This window comes from Onthophagus taurus, chromosome 2 (genome assembly GCF_036711975.1).
Source record: "Onthophagus taurus isolate NC chromosome 2, IU_Otau_3.0, whole genome shotgun sequence".
In the NCBI taxonomy this organism is placed as follows: domain Eukaryota; kingdom Metazoa; phylum Arthropoda; class Insecta; order Coleoptera; family Scarabaeidae; genus Onthophagus; species Onthophagus taurus.
In genome coordinates this window covers 4,643,518-4,661,276 of record NC_091967.1, presented here as the reverse complement: position 1 = coordinate 4,661,276, position 17,759 = coordinate 4,643,518, and the positions used below count along the sequence as shown (strand labels likewise).

The 17,759-nt window shown below is 34.6% G+C and overlaps 2 protein-coding genes across 3 annotated transcripts; both read left to right on the top strand.

The window, feature by feature from the left end:
* Positions 1–44: 44 nt before the first annotated feature.
* LOC111423619 (beta-1,3-glucosyltransferase) lies at positions 45–8,888 on the top strand. Of its 2 annotated transcripts, none has more exons than XM_023056892.2 (10): positions 45–150; positions 1,024–1,101; positions 6,355–6,467; positions 6,893–7,084; positions 7,139–7,275; positions 7,537–7,714; positions 7,830–7,965; positions 8,065–8,215; positions 8,295–8,568; positions 8,622–8,888. In XM_023056892.2, exons 1-10 carry the CDS (start codon positions 138–140, stop codon positions 8,778–8,780), a joined length of 1,431 nt encoding a protein of 476 aa, XP_022912660.2. In that variant the 5' UTR covers positions 45–137; the 3' UTR covers positions 8,781–8,888. The 2 variants fall into 2 exon arrangements, with proteins under 2 accessions (XP_022912660.2, XP_071050028.1); XM_071193927.1 differs by lacking the exon at positions 45–150 and adding an exon at positions 486–690.
* A 3,350-nt stretch (positions 8,889–12,238) lies between these two features.
* Positions 12,239–17,345, top strand: LOC111423621 (Ionotropic receptor 68a). The gene is made up of 8 exons (XM_023056895.2): positions 12,239–13,094; positions 13,165–13,345; positions 13,392–13,540; positions 14,048–14,304; positions 14,361–14,527; positions 14,586–14,872; positions 14,921–15,361; positions 15,413–17,345. The coding sequence occupies exons 1-8, from the start codon at positions 13,024–13,026 to the stop codon at positions 16,140–16,142; spliced, it is 2,283 nt and encodes a 760-aa protein (XP_022912663.2). The 5' UTR covers positions 12,239–13,023; the 3' UTR covers positions 16,143–17,345.
* Positions 17,346–17,759: the final 414 nt, after the last annotated feature.

Below are 17,759 nucleotides of genomic sequence, written 5' to 3'. Positions count from 1 at the left end.
TTTATTAAAAGTGTTAATAGATGGCGCTAGTAACGTGTAAACAAATAGTTGTCACGGAATGTAATTTTCTTGAAACTTCCGTTTAGTTTAAATTTTATTTTTATTCTTTTAATTATTATAATACATAACAGTTAATCATGTCTTGGAGATGTAAGTTTTATTTAAGTTAAAGTTATTAGTTGAAATTATTTTTTGTGATGTAAGATTTAAAGAAATCTTGTACAATTTCGTTTTGTAGGTTAGGAATGTTCTGTTTGACAGTTCATATTTTTAGATAAAAATAACTTATTATTTAAACAATATGAATTCAAAACATTTCTTCTATATTATTTACATTTCCAACTGTACAAATAGAAAAGTGAATCATTTATTCCATTAATCTGTTTATTTTAATATTTTTTAATTGTTTTTAGCTTTAAATGATTTATCACAAATTACAATTCAAATTGTTTTGATTTAAATTAATTATACATTTCTTATAAAAAATCAATATTGGTCATCGTTTTTAAGATAACCTTAAAAAATAGCCATCATTTTGAGTTTGCTGTAATCAAGGAGGTTTCCATAGCAACGTAAGAATGGGCAACATTAATATAATTAAATCACTAAAAATTTGACAGAATAGAATTTGACAGTTCAAATAAATCAAAATTTAAGTTTGTTAATTAACTTAAGCATGGATAATATAAGGTAAAAAATTATATTACAAGTTTATATAAGATATCATTTTAAAATGTAAAAATATAATATGAAAATGTGCTTCATATCATTATTTTAAAAATATTTCATGTTTGCGAATCGTTTTAAAGTGCGAGCAGGTGGTTTGGATCCTATGTAGAATATAGTTTGAAAGTTGATAAGGGTGATAAGGGCGCATGCTTTCGCCGGAGCATTGCGCGCCCCCAAGAGTGCGCCTATATTTGTATTTTGCGGAGAGTTCGTCGGATCATTCAATCTTCGCGATCCTTACTGAGAGAAAGAAAATTTGAAACTTTCCATTTTCGGTTTGTTTTTTTGTCGCAGGTATGTTAAGAACTTCCTGGTGGATTGGTTTCCTCATGTGCTGCGCTATCCAACTTCAACTAGCCTATTCCGCACTCGGTAAGTAATTTACATTTCTACAAACTTTCTATAACTCAAAATGATTCTGAATTTTAATCGTAAAGTGAAATTTATTAACTCAAATTTTTTGATGAAGTGAAATAAAAGCGAATTCATGATGAAATGTTTGAGGATGAAGGCAAAAGAGGGACGTTGAAAGTTAACTGTATATTGAATTATTTTAGAGTGAAAATATTTCGAGATATATTATCCTTTTATGTAGAGATACGTAGATGGTTTAATTTAATATAAAAATAGGATTATTCTTTATAATGGAAATTATAAATAGTTTTCGCGATCATTTTTATTTGAAAATATAACACGAGTCGTCTTACAGAAAAGAAAAATACCTAAAACAAACGATCGAGCGAATATTTTCTTCTCAGATCGAATCTCTATTTATTCTGGGAAAACGTATTTTATAACCTGGGGAATGCTTCCTTTATCGTCGAGGAATAAATGATGTTATACCCTTGAAAACACGTTGCAAGACGAAATCAGGATATGACACTCGTAAATCGAACACGATTTATTTTACGACTTCACACTTATCATTCACTATTCAATACAAATTTTATCCCTTCCCCTTTTTTATGCTATATTAATTATAAAACTTGCTCGTTTTAAAGCCATAACTTAACGAGAAACCGTATGCTGGGGTACGAGTGTTTACGATTTACTGCCGAGGAAAACACAATGTTTAACTTTCGTAATCTGAAATTTAGCGGCAATAAATCATTCCTATAAATCTTGTTTTATTTTGGAATTGTATTCGCGTTCGAAAAGTGCGGATATGCATATTACGGCGCGACTCTCTCATGGAACTTGGAGTTTACCATATCCGATTGGGCTTAACTAACTGTTTATTTTGTATTGTTCATTCAGTACCATATTGATCTATATTCAACATTACTTTTTTAAAATTTTTCTCTTTTATCTTTATTTTTTTCCTTCTCTTTCGAGGACATAAAGTAACTGGTATCTTTGTTGATCATTGTTGTGTTTGAGTGATTTTTAAAATTTTATCTGAAAATAAGTATTTACTCTTCAGATTTCACGTCCAGCTGCCAAAAAAGTCTTTTTTTTTTTGTAAAAATAAAAGAATCTAAATAGAACTTTGGCACACTCGTCCATATTAAGGATACAATGACGGCATGTATCTGGAGGCGATAAACTTCCCGAGAACCACAATACTCTGCTAGAGTGGAGTGTGCACATCCATGTTATTTTTCGTTTTTCTCGACAAAGTTCCCGCGAACACAAATAACAAGTATAACAAGTAGCCTGGCAATTTGGCAAATTTGGCCAAAGTTCTACCGCCCATATTTCCATGTTTACCTTCTGTAATCCGCGCGGGTCTTAGTTAGGAGTTTGCGCCGTTGAATTCCTAACGAAGACCCCCTTTAAACTTATAATTCATCATTAAAATTGGGTTATTTGCTTACGACCATGCTCCATCGAACTAAATTTCAGTTAGTCTTTATTCAGATAACGAGACTATAATTCGCGTAGAATGTAAACGCTTTTAATGATTTTTTTTCTTGTTTTGCGTATATCTTCACCTTTACAAGTTTGGTTCGTTTGATGTTGAGGATCACGAAACGGATTATAGCTTAGCACGTGAGCGGATTTTGAAAACTCCCCCGATGGATATTGAATTCGATCCCGACAGAAGGTGCCCCCATGTTGGCTCTCTTGTTTTATTTAACGAAGTCAATCGCCCTAAGGATATCGGAGGCCCCTACGTTTACATGCAAACCCAATTTGTAAAGTCGCCTTCGGCACTTCGATCTCAACTCAAAGAGGATAATGTTTTTAAATATAAATCTTTCGTTAAAAATTTAACAGGTGTTGAAAATAAAGATCGAAAGAAGATTCATTATAACGTAAAAATTGCTTGGTCACATAATTAAATAAAGAACAATGTGGGTTCGTGGAATCTGTTCTCTGAAAGCCGCCTTCAGCACGCGATAACTAAATTACTCGCCACAAGAAGGGAGAACCCAATTCATTGTTCCCGACACCATCGATCAAGTATTTGTTAGACCTAGAGGGAAGCCGCGCCAGAAACCGGTGAAGCTTAACACGTCGACCACCACCGTATTGAAGACTTAAAGTAGCAAGTTGGTTAGGTGTTTCCTTGCATTTGACGCTTCTCCCCTTTACCGTTCGTTCTTTGGCTTTCTCCTCATCCATCATAACGTGAACCGTTTAACTTAGGCCGCCAGCTCAGTCTGGCGAACACAATATTGTGTCTTATAAATTAACTCGAATTAATCAAAATCTCAACCTTTATTGTTCCCATTTTTTCCCTTGGTGCTAATAAGAACAACCGAGAGTTTAGATTAGATTCTTTGGACGACGTTCGTTTAAAGTTTTCGTTCTTGTGGGATTTGAAATTGGCGCTTTTCGGTAGACCCCTTTAATGGATCCCGAAGGATTTGTCGATTTCGGTGGAGATAATGTATGCGACTTCGATTTTAGTTTGCCCATTAAGTGTGACATTAAATGATCCGGATGTAATAGTTAAGTAATGAAGAAATTTATTTTTTCTTTTGAAAACTTTTATTTCAATAAAATATAGGAGAAAGAATATTTGATTTGGTATCAATAATTGATGTGATTCGTAACCGAGAGCTATCAGCGGATTGATGCCAAGACGCCAGGGAATTTTGTTGAAGCGGAAAAGTGCTTCTTTCATGGAAAAATAAATCCCCGTAGACGGGAAATCGCAAAGTCGATGATCGGGACCCCGTAAACAAGAGTTACGTGTCGACGATGGCGCGGTGTTCGAATGGTGGAGGGGAAGAGGGGCGACCCGCACCTGGGCGCCGCGACGCTTCCGCTTTTCCACGACCCTCTTTATCTCTTTCCAATAGCCGTTAAACATGCACCTACCTATCCCACCTACTTATGGCCAACCCCTATAAACGGGAACGACTAAAATTGAACCTTTCCAAAGGCGAAACCTTTATTTAGTCGTTTGTCTCACGCAAACTAAAATGTTAACTCGGAAATTACAAAGGATTCATTTAAATAAATAAGAATAAAGTTATAATACTGATTAATAATATATGAATGTAGGTATAAACAAGCGACAGGCAGATAGACAGATACACGGACTATTCAGGGTTAGACGGAAAACAAACCGCCTCTGGTACCCGGATATTCGATGTACCACCGGGAATTGGGGTGGAAATCGGACCCGCATACCACGATCGGTAATTACTTTATGCAAATAATGTTAAAACCGGACTCACAAACCCCACACTTACTACAAACAACATTTGCATAAGAGTATACGACTCGGATTACTTATTATAAGACGGTCTAATATTTTTGTTATGGAAAATAGATAATCTTTTTATGTACTTGCTACGAAAAATATAATTATTTTATATCTCCATTTTATGACATGTCCAAAAATTTTTATATTTATATGGCGTCAATAAATTCCATTCTATTCTGCTTGGATTGTACAACTTTCATTCATATTCCCCAAGCGAACCTGACGGTGTGGCGAACTCAAGACCTTAGTAAGTGTTTCTACCCTCCATAGCTTTAATTCTAGGTTATGAGTGGAGGCATCCAACAGGCTTGAAAATAAAGGAATTAGTGGAATGGAACTTACTACGTAAAAAGAAAACAGTCATCTAGTTGGAAGTGTACCACGAACTTCGATTTTAGAACGGCTAATTATGGTTTTGCTTAAAATTAAAGTTAAATCGAACCATAAAACAGTGACGTAATTGAACCACGTTAACATCACTTGACTAAGCGATATTTTATCGTTTTTAGAGATTTTCATGCTGTCTGGTAGCAAAAGGTGTAACTTATCTTAGAAAAAATGCAGAATACCGAAAGACTCAAATTATTTGTTTTAAAGGATAAAGCTAAGCGCCGATCACGTTATACGATTTCAAGTCCGATTTGCATCATACGATTTCGTCAATTCTACTATAGAAAAAAATAGATGAACAAGAAAAACAAAAAGTTCGAACTTCCCACTTTTAATTTTGGCATATTTGTTAACTTCATAAATAATCCTTTAAAATGAGTCCAAACTCGACATATTTAACTTTAATATTAATGGAGATATAATCACTTCCGGTTTGAAACGTCAAGTTTGACATATTTGTCTTCTTTATTAAAAAACCTTTAAAATGAGTCCAAAGATGACGCACTTATCTCAAAAAGCAAAAAAGTTAGAATAAAAAAACATTAAACCCGAAGTTAGCAACAATGAAGATAGCAATTTAATTTTTAAATATTAATACCAACCTTAATTTTTGATTTTTTGACAAATATTAAGATATTTTATAAAAATTAAGAATATGTCAAAATGACATTGACATTTCAAATCGGAAAGTGCTTACATCTCGAGTAATATAAAGGTATGTTTGGACTCATTTTAAAAAATTTTTCACGACTATTACAAATATGTCAAAATTGACGTTGACATTCTTAACCGGAAGTTGACCATAACTTCATTAATATTGAAGATAAATATGTCGTGTTTAACTCATTTTAAAGGATTTTTAATGAAGATTACAAATATGTCAAAATTGAGGTTGACATTTTAAACCTGAAGTTAGTTATCATATAATAGGAGTTTTATAACTGAAGTTAATCTAATGTTTTTTGGGTCATTCACAAAATCGTCGATTTTTAAGCCACATGATGATTCTTGAATTTTTCCCAAGTTTCTTAATATTTATATATATTTATCTATTTTATTTATAGTTTATTTATTTAGATAAAAGCGAAACTCTTGTTTTTCTCAATGAACGTTCGATTAAAGTAATTTTTGATCTATTGCAAACTTAACGCAGAGTCGATTAACGACTGGTTAAGTGTTGATTACCGTCCGAATTGGGTTTTAGGGCTGAATGTGCTGTAAACGGCGGGATTTTATGATTAATGTTTAATTAGCTTAATCAAATTTTATATACATTTGTAATATATTTCTCTTTTCTGCTTAGTTTCATTAAAATAATTTATTAGAATGTTGCTACATCTGCCGACAGTTACTGTAAATCGTGCAAGGATTGGCCGTGTATTATTTATCAGCAATTAAACTGGGACAGGCAGCACAAGAGCGCGCTTGACGGAATTTCTGCGACTATCGTCCCATTTGCTTTCTCCCTCGAAACGTGTTGCATAATTTATTTTATCGGGAATTAACGTTCTTTTGGATACGACCCGAAGTGGCAATGATATCCGACTGAAATCTAAATTTTTACATTTCCGCAGACGATTCCGAACTGGTGATCGTCGTTCTGAGCCAACCGAACGACTATCATCGCAAACTTGCCGAAGATTCTACGCGTCTACTTATAAAAGAAGCGGAAGCCTTATCGGGAATGGTAAGTTTTGACGTTAACTTGCTTCGAGTGGAGTTCATTATTACAGGGGGTTATAATTTTATATAACTCTTTTTATAAACTTTGGCCCAAAATATATATCTATTGTTCGATGACAGAGTTCAGTTTAAGTTTGAATAGCAGTTAATCGTGCTGTCCGTTAGTTCAGTAATAGTACATGTATAATTACTCAGAGCACTGGTCCCAACCAAACAACGTCTAATTTAAACGTATCCTCGCAATCGAAGTGGATAGGGCTAGTGAACCATTCGCTTCGAAACCGGAAATTGCACTCGTCTCCTAAGTGAATTATAACTGCGTTAGCAATCGAAAATTAGATTGTTTATCACGTTAAGGAATATAAACGATTTTAATCCCATTTTTATTTTAGACAAATTTTTTTGATTTATTTATATATTTTCTTACAGAATACGAAACCAATTATCCACCTATCTCATTTAGATTTTCCTCACGTTGGAGATTGGACAATTATCCCTTTAATTCCTATATTAACGGATTTGTATGGATCTAAAAACCATTGGATAATATTTGCTGAAGACCGAACCCGCATAAAATTGAGCAAATTAATACAAGTACTTAATGATTACAATAAAACGGAAGTAAATAAAATTAAAATAATCTCTTTTCTCACTGTACCAGTTTAATTCTCACAGGAGTATGTCGGCTACTCTATATATGATCACGAACCGACCATAATCCACCACTATTTCTTCAACGACGACAATCTCGAGAATTTCAAGTATCCCAATATTGCGGCGGGATTCGCCATCACCACGAAGTTATTACTACGGTAAGTTTTCAGTTACAATTTTCAGTCCGCTGGGAAATGATAATGGATTAAAGGTGGATTTATTTTTTTATTTTAAAGAATTTAGATTTTAAGTTATAAATATCTAATTTGTATTCGTTTAGAAAGTTTTATGTAGGGTACCACGTTTTTAGTTCGACGTTTAAATTAATTTAGAATACGTTCGTCGGCAGATGCTAATGTCGTTTCGGTAAATTAAATTCTGCAAGCAACGCGACGAGTTCGTTTGTTTTGGTTTTGCAGTTTAAACGAGAGGCTGCGGAATTCCAAAGGCAAAGCTGATTTTAGTATAGATCCCTCTCATGAGTTGGCCCTCTTCATTTGGGATGAGGGAAGAGGCGTTGCAATGCGTCACGACCAGCGATTTTGCATTGAAAATTCAGAAAATTGCGCCACTTATCCTATACCTTTCACGACATGCGTAAGTATTTCTTTCTAGTAATTTGGGTGTTATTACTAAATTTAATCGGAAATGGTCGATAAAATTTTTTTTTACACTTTACGACTTTTGTCTTTTACTGTTAAGAAACTTTCAGGATGACCCTGTTCCCAACAAAAGTATCTACTTCGCAGTGAAGACGTGTTTGAAATTTCACGGCGACCGCGTCCCCGCGATCAAGAACACTTGGGGCAAGCACGCGACCCTCGTACGGTTCTTCAGCGACGCCGAAGGTGAGAAAGAACTTTTCAATTCGAACCGTCGAGAAAAGTCTTATTTTTTTTTACATTATTTCGATGTCTTCGTCGAATTATTAATTTTCTGAATTACAGATAAAACGATACCCACTATTGATCAGCGTACCTCAAACCCAAAAGATCTTTGCCTAAAAACTACGGATATAATACGAAGAGCCGCTGAGGAAATGAGAGAGTTGCAATATGTGCGATGGTTGGTTATAGTTGATGATGATACTATACTCAGGTGGGTGATTACAACAGATTAAGTGGGGTTAATTATACTACATTTCAAGAGGATATTTTTAATAATTTTTTTTAATTAGTGTAAATCGTCTCCGAGAACTTTTGAGCTGCTACAATCACCAATCCGTCATAGCTCTTGGTGAAAGATACGGTTTAAACGTAGCATTTTCATCTCAAGGCTACAACTACATTACGATGGGTGGAGGTTTGGTGCTTAGCAAAAAATTAGTTGAACTACTTTTAGAACCAGGAGCTTGTACTTGCCCGGAACAACCACAACCCGACGATATGTATTTGGGGATATGTTTAGCACTACTTGGAATTGATATAACTCATTCATCATTATTCCACCAGGTAAATCCCCTTTTATATCTAGATTGATAAACAATAAAATTTTTATTTATAAGGCAAGACCAATTGATTACTCTCCAGATCTACTTAAATCTCAACCAGGAATTGTTTCGTTTCATAGATATATGACTGATGTTAACCAGATTTATAACGAATGGTTTAAAAATATCGATGAAAGTAATCAGTTTGAAACGATTAAACATTTAGAGTTATAACGTTATTTAACGTTTTTATTTTTATACATAATTTTATCTTTACTGTTGACGAAAATTAATTAATTAATTTAATTTATAATTTTAATAATAAAAATATAATTATTTTTATTACCTCATATTTCTTCCCATACGTTCCTATACAAGATAAATAAAAATTCAATAAAAATACTAAATATTAATATAATAAATATCATTTCATTACAACTGTGCAGAATATGGCTGTTGATTACGTAGTTATCACCGAACACTGGTTAACTTCCACTGAACTTACTTTAATAACGGAAAGCTTTAAAGAAAGGCTAGATTTAAGGACACTATCAATAGAAAAACATATAGAAATTTCTGCGATTGAATCCCTGAAAAGAAAAATAATTTTAATAACTATATATCGTTCAACTGGAGAGAATCTTGAAATCTGTCAAAAAATATTTCAAGACAAGAAGAAATTAGAGATAAAAAAGTATTTATTGCGGGAGATTTTAATATAAATACACAAGGATTGGGAAAATATGAAGTTGTACAACTGCAAGACATTTCTGAGAGTTTTAATTTACACGGTGTAATTTTCGAAACTTCGAGAGAAACATCAACATCTCGTTCTTGTATTGAAAATATTATTACAAATTGCAGTAAAGATCAATACTATTCACAAACGACCAATCTTCATCTGTTGGACCGTTATGCACAATTATTAGAGGTGTTTGTGCCGAAGGAAATTCCTGTAAGCAAACAAATTATTAAACGTAGGAACATGAATTATGAAAACACTTACAGTTTTAATGTAGAAATATCCCGATACTGCTTTAACGAAAATGATTGGATCTCACCTACTATGCTGTTTTCGAAATACTTTAGTCATTTGATATCCGTCTTTAACCAATGTTGTCCTAAAAGAGAAATTACATTGCAATCTAGTATGCGTTCCAACTAATATTTACCAACAAGAATAAACACATAGAAATTTTAAGTAGGTATTCTTGCGCAATGTACAAAAACAGACAGAAAATGAATTACGAAACGAAATAAAACGTGAAAAGCAATTGCAAAACGAAAATGAGATCTATAATGCACCAAACAACCAAAAGAAGGTATGGCAATTAATAAATAATGAATTAAAGGTATACAAGAAAACGAAGAGCAAAATTGATGTTACACCTGAAAAGTTTAATGAATACATTCAAACTACACTGTTGGAAATTCACGAGCACACCCTATATAATCTGAACGCGTGAAGATAAATCCATAATATTTGCGGAGTACAAAGGTTTACTGTAGACGAGTTTATGCAGGGAGTTTCGAGTTGTTCCGATGCGGCATTGTTGACTGAGTCGCCCTTCCAAGTGGAACATTCCGTCGCTATGGAGACCGAAGTGGATGGAAAATACCGGTCGTTTTTAGTGTGGTGTGAGGGACCACATTGTTATCTTACTCTGTGCGCAATGGATGGGCGATCGCGTTACTTAAGTGAGTTAATTCACGAGCACACCCTATATAATCTGAACGCGTGAAGATAAATCCATAATATTTGCGGAGTACAAAGGTTTACTGTAGACGAGTTTATGCAGGGAGTTTCGAGTTGTTCCGTCGCGGCATTGTTGACTGAGTCGCCCTTCCAAGTGGAACATTCCGTCGCTATGGAGACCGAAGTGGATGGAAAATACCGGTCGTTTTTAGTGTGGTGTGAGGGACCACATTGTTATCTTACTCTGTGCGCAATGGATGGGCGATCGCGTTACTTAAGTGAGTTTGGGCGAGGAATGTTTGTGGGTATGCACATTGAGGGTGTATCGTTCTGTGAAATTGCGCGTCGTCTCGAGCGGTCGTTATCGGCAGTGCAACGGGCATGGCGAGAATGGTCAGAGGTAGGACATAGGTACCCTCAGCCGCGGCCGGGACTGCCCTGCGCGTCCCCATCACACGAGGATCGCGCTCTTGTGCTCAGTGCTTTAGCGTGGTATGTGTCCTCCTCAAGGCAACTTGGAGCTGTTTGGCCACTGGCAGGGGAAGGCGCACTCACTACGTCAACAGTACGGCAGCGTTTGGTAGATAGTGGACTGGTGCGCGCGTCGTGCGATACAGCGGATTGCAGTAACACCCAAGCACCGCAGCATACGTCACGAGTGAGTTGACGCTAGGCATTAGTCAAGGTTTATATATAAGAGGTTGTCTAGGTTCGTACGCAATCATACTGCGCATTACGTCACATGTGGAAAATAATACGCCAAGCAATTTAAATTAAACAAAGGCATGGAGCACCACATGGCCATGAGGTTGCGTGCGCAATCCGTGATCGATTACGTCACGAAACACTCCTGCTCTTGCCCTTCGCCCACAAACTAAAATCAAAGTATTGCAGCATAGGAACTTAGACAACCTTTAATATATAAACCTTGGGCATTAGTAGGTTGCCGAGTAGAGGGACATTTTGAGGGACATTACATTTTGTCGGAGCCGTGATGATCGTCTACTCGAGCAGTGTGTGCAAGAACGCCCTATCCACCGACAACCGAGCATTATGGTATCGGGTGCGATTACATATGGTGGACGTACACGTCTGCTGCGTGTATAGCAGACCATGACGGGTCAACGATACGTCGATGAGGTGCTACGGTCCGTTGTGCTTCCCTACGTTCGGCGGCTCCTAGGCCTGCTATACATGCACGACAACGTACGACAGCACATCGGGCGTGTTGTATAGACCTTTGTGGAAGAGCACCGTATACGAATGCTTCCATGGCTAGCTCGGTTTCCGCGTCTGAATCCCATTGAACATGTTTGGGACATATATAGCGACTTATAGACTCCATGCCACGTCGTGTAGAGATGGTACGCGAAGCTCACAGGGATACTCTCGCTATTGATGTTTCTTCTCCCAGCAGAGTTGTGCCGTTCTCCATGTGAGAGTAAGTTACACTACTTTAGTACTACTTCCATACCAAATTTTATTGCGCTAGACACACGCGTTCAGATTATACAGGGTGTGCTCGTGAATTATTTCCAACAGTGTATATGAAAACTCTATCAATACAAAACAATCCGTCATGTTTTCTACGACCCACCGATACTATAGAAATTATGTCGATAGTAAAGAAATTTACACCAAAAACAGTGAGGACATATATGGAATGTCTATGGCCTTCTTAAAAAAATCTATATCAAGCTTATGAGTACATTTTTAACTGAAATGGTTCCTGTATATAAAAAGACAAACCAGAAAATTTCAGACCTATCTCAATATGGCCTACAATTTCAAAACTACTAGAATATTTGATTGCAGATAGAATCTCGAATTTCTTTGAGAAAAACAAATTTTTCACTAACTACCAACATGGATACCGCAAAGGTAGATCCGTAAATACTGCATTAGATGATACAATTCGAGATATCTTGAAGGCACTTGATCAAAGGAAATTTGTGGAACTAGTGAGTGTGGATCTTGAGGACGAAGAACTAAAGTGATCAATACATATTGAACATCTGTCCAAAAAAATTAATGGCGCGATCTTCTGCATTCGTAGTATTAGTACCTTAGAAGCTGCAAAACTCATCTATTATGCCAACTTCCATAGCTTGATCTCCTACGGTATCCTCTTCTGGGGAGCTTCTTCGGCAACCGAAAGAGCATTTACACTTCAGAAACGAGCGATAAGGGCATTGTTCAACCTGGGAAGCAGAGAATTACATATATTCAACTGTATAAAGAACGTTCACCAGAAATTATACCTTCTGCCAAAAAACTGTGATTCCCATAACTATCACACTAGAAATAAAAGCGAACTGCGTATCCCCACACATCGTTTGTCTAAAACCCAAAACAATGCCAACTATTGGGGCATCAAATTTTTTACCATCTACCTGCGTCGATACGAGATCTACCCTTTGCAAGAATGAAGAATGCTGTAAAGAACCACCTTTGCCAAAACGCGTTCTATACCATTCAAGAATTTTTTGAGAAAATCTTCTGTGTAGAATAATATCTTTAATTTCGTTATTATACAATTTATTTATATATTAATTTGATATGTTGTAAAAGGTTTTTTTTTGGCTTATTATTATTATCATTGTGGACTCAATTTAGTACATATCCAATTACATAGTTTTTTAAAAATCACCTGTATAATTAATTACGGTTAATTTAGGTAAAGAAACGTTCGTTAAATATGTACGTTCAATTTACATATAAAACACCTCATTCAACGAGAACTTGGAAACTCTGCTTATCGAAGAAACTAACTAACCGAAAATGTCTTCTAAACTACTGATATCGTTGCTAACTTCGCTATTGCTCATTTGTAACTTTGGAATTTGTGCAAAGTACGATTTAATTTCATTTAATTAATTAACCCAATCAACATTTTAGTTCTATAACTTTAATAATTTACAGCGACAGACTAAAAATTACCAATTTAGAACCGGAAGCCGTCATTACGAATTTATTATCCGACGTTTTATTAAATTCTTTACAACTTTATAAATGCATGGTTGTTGTAACAGATGAAATTTATTATAATATTTTTCAACATGTTTTATACAAAAAATTTGGCGTTTATATATCATTTTTTATGGTAAGTAATCCTTAAAGTTAAAGTTTTATTTAACATTTTTTTTAAGGTTTTCATAAAACAATCTGAAGATTTATTATCACCTTATCAATCAACTAAAGAAGCTTTAATGATGGCAAAAGCCCACGGATGTCAAATTTATATTATTTTAATTTCAAACGGTCTTCAAACATCGAGATTACTACAGTTTGGCGACAGGTTAATTAAAAATTCACTCTACCCTTTCATTTACAAAGACAAAGTCATAGTATAAATCTTGCTAACAAAGTTACTAATTTATGCGACGCGTTATAATTCGGAAATGTTAAATGGATCTTGCTCCAAACTTTAGATAATTAACTTTTGAACTAACAGACACACGTTACAATGTTAATTCTCGTAACCAAATTATATCTACAGCTTAGTAAATCTATCTTCGCCGGGGAAGGTCAGATGCGCCCTAGCAAACTATATTTGTATTTTTCAATTAAATTTCACGAAGTGCGTATCATATACAGTAGCCAACAAAAGTATTCGTGTACATATTTCATATGGGATATTGATGGATAAAAATGACATTGCAAATTTGTTGATTCTATACTCAACCCGAAATTAATCAAGTCAATGTAGCACCTCGTCTTATCTTATATACCATAAACCCTATAACTTATTGATTTATTGTCACGCTATTTTTTGCATAACTATTTGTAATAATTTTATGTTTAGGTATCGAGTATTAGATACAAGAGCAAAGTTTATTATGTTATACGATAACAGATTATTTCATAAAGATATTCATTATTTATGGAAACGAATTGTTAATGTAATTTTCATACGAGAATACGGCGGGAGTAAAAAATTAGGAACTAATACTCGTGGTTTACCTTGGTTTGAAATAAGCACGGTTCCTTTTCCTTCACCAATTCAAAATGTTTTCGTTCCAAGAAGATTAGATATTTGGACCAATTCGAAATTTAGATTTGGTATATTCTTTTTTTTTTGAACGATGTTTAATTTAATTTAATCAAATTAATTTTAGGTGTTGATTTATTTAGAGATAAAACCCGCGATTTAAACAATCAAACATTAAAAGTTATTGCTTTTAAACACACACCGGCAACGATAAAACTTCCATTCCCGGAGGAGAATACCGTTAGAAGTATTTTAGGGGAAAAACCGATCGGTTTTGCAGGATTGGAAGTTGAAGTTATACATACTCAATTTTATTTAATATTTAAGCAATAAATTATCATCTTTTTTGTAGATTTTGGACGCAGTGTCGAAGCAAATGAATTTTAAATGTGACGTTTACGAACTACCCGGGGTAAACTCACATTTTTGGGGCAAAAAATTAGCTGGTGGACAATATTCCGGTCTTATAGGTGAAATGGTTAAAAGTAAAGCTGACTTTGCTTTGGGGGATTTATACTATATCTCGTTTATTTTAAATTTAATGGATTTAACGGTACCTTATAACACGGAATGTTTAACCTTTTTAACCCCGGAATCTCTGACTGATAATTCTTGGAAAACTCTTATTTTACCATTTCAGTATGTATACGTTTAAATAAATTTGTTTTGTTAATTTTTTGTTTTTAGGCCTTCTATGTGGTTATGTGTAATGGTTTGTTTATTTGGAATAGGAATAATAATGCATTATTTAGCTTTATTCCATTGGGAAGTAACCGCGCCGAAAAGAAATCGACCAAAATCTTTGAGAACTTTGATCAAAAAGAAACAAGTTTTAACATTACCCCTTAGAACAATCGATCAATTAGATCCTCATTCAAAATATATAATGATGATGGAACAATTCACTGCAAAAAAACGCGAAGATGATCCAGTTGGATTATATTTATTCGCTGAATTTTTTAACAGCATGCTTTACACTTGCAGTATGTTATTAATGGTATCACTACCAAAATTACCAACGGGTTGGTCATTAAGATTATTAACTGGATGGTATTGGATTTATTGCACTTTAGTCGTTGTCAGTTATAGAGCTAGCATGACAGCTATTTTAGCTAATCCAGTCCCACGGTAACATGAAATAATTTCAAACTAAATTAAAACTTTTAAATCAATTTTTAGAGTTACCATTGACACATTAGAAGAGTTAGCTGATTCGAAACTTTCTTTAGGTGGTTGGGGTGAAATAAATCGCGAATTTTTTACGACATCATTAGATCCAGCCGCTCAATTAATCGGTTTTAAATACGAAGAGGTAAATAATTCTCACGAAGCAATCGGTCGAGTGATAGAAGGAAAATTCGCTTTCTATGAAAACGTCCATTATTTAAAAGAAATTTCAATCTCGAGGCATAGCAAACAATCGCCTTTTTCAAGTGGGAATAGTAGCGGAGATGACGAAGAGCGAAACGATCGTAATTTGCATATAATGAGAGATTGCGTCATAAATATGCCGATCTCGATCGGCTTGCAAAAGAATTCTCCAATCAAGCCGCGCGTAGATAAGTACATAAGGAGAGTACTCGAAGCGGGGTTCATCAAAAAGTGGCTCGATGATGTCATGCAGCCGACGTTGAACGCAGAACTTCCATCGTCCGCGTCCACTGAGAATACGAAAGCATTGATGAGTATGCGGAAATTTATAGGAGCCATCGTAGCTCTTTTTGTTGGCTATTTCGTTAGCGTGATTGCTCTTGTTATAGAAATTTGTTATTTTTATTGTCTTGTGAAAAAACATCCTGATTTTGATAAGTTTTCCAAAACGGTTGATCATGGGCATATCCTTGATTATTATATTAGAAAGATGTTTCATTGGTTTAAAAATTTAAAATTTCTAAAATTAAGGAAATGAATAGTTTTGAACAGGCAAATAAAAGCCTGTTGAACCCAAAACATTCTAGGTGCATTCATACTAGATTGTTGTATATCTTTATTGAATTAAAAGTAGAACTATTATTATTGAGACATATGGCTAAACCTAAATGTTTCTAATTTTAGGTGTAGTGTTAGCTTTAGTGACATTGCTGTTAGCACTAGATAACGCTAGATTGTATATTATTATTGAACTAAAACTGGAACTAACACTAGACCTACCGTCTGAGGACGCACGGCTAAACCCGAAACTTTCTAGTTCTAGATCTAGTGTTAGTTCTAGTTTTAATTGTTGTGCAACACTAGACCAAGAACTAGAAACATTCTGGTTTAGCCGTCTTTAGAGACGTGCGGCTAAACCGAAATGATTCTAGTTCTACATATCAATAATGCTCGTGTAAAAGTAAACCCGAAACTTTCTAGTTCTAGGTCTTGTGTTAGTTCTAGTTTTAATTCATATTCAGCTCTAGATTGTTGTCTATCTTTATTGAACTGAAAGTAGAAATAACACAACGAGGTTCAGTGATTAATATTATATATTCGGCTCTATTAGGTGAGGTTTCGATCTTTTGATTAATTAAGCAGAAACCGCTAAATAATTTATGAGATGGAATTGTAGATCTTTTGACTAATTAAGGTTAGGTCTTCTTTAATCTCGGTTTCAAAATCAAGGAAAAAGGAAAGTTGAGAGCATGGTGTGTAATCTTACTACTATAAAAATGTAGACCGAGATTTAGTACACTCACAATCCACTGGATGACGTTGTAGACTGAATTTGCAGCAATCTGCATTATCTACACAAACAAAGTGCTTGTAACCATAGAAAACTTCTTTGTGTAACGTCAAACTCATTGTCAGAGGTGAAAGCAAACGTAACATTTTTGTTTTGTCGTTTAGTGTGATAATTGGTGATAACGCCGTTGTATAAGCAAATTTTCTTCCTTACGTTCTTTTGGCTTAGTGTTTTATATCCTTTAGTTAAGTATTTAAATAAGTTAGAGCCACTTGATAAGTTTATCCGATAGATAAATTGGCGCTCTTAGCCAATAAGCAATATACATTAAAAATTATGGATATTATCTTGGAAAAACTTTAAATTCATATTTTTGCCTATTTATTTGGAAAATGTACTTGACCTCTTCAAAATAAAGGTAAAACCGGTATAGAAATACCTATATTTAAATTTCGCGCTTTAACCTAATTAGTTCCCTCACAATCCTCTTGGGAGCGCTTGTACCAAAAAATAGTGGGGAGATGACCTTCTAGGTTGAGAGCAGGGTTGCCAGGTTACACACAGAGAATGTCGTGAGCCATGTCATAAAAAATCGTGAGATGTTGAAATTTGTTTAAAAATCACTCAATTTTAATAATAAGTGTTACATATAGGCATAGGATTCAAGTAAAATAAGTTACACTACATTTGTATATAAAAGTCATATAATAAAATATTACAGTTTAAATTTAAGTACTTTAGCGCCATCTAGCGGCGAATCATGTAACTAATAGAGAAATTTACAGTAACCTACAATTCGAGTTGAAAATGCTATGATACTACTCCAGATTGCTAACCATATGTATAAAATTGGCAACTGTATAT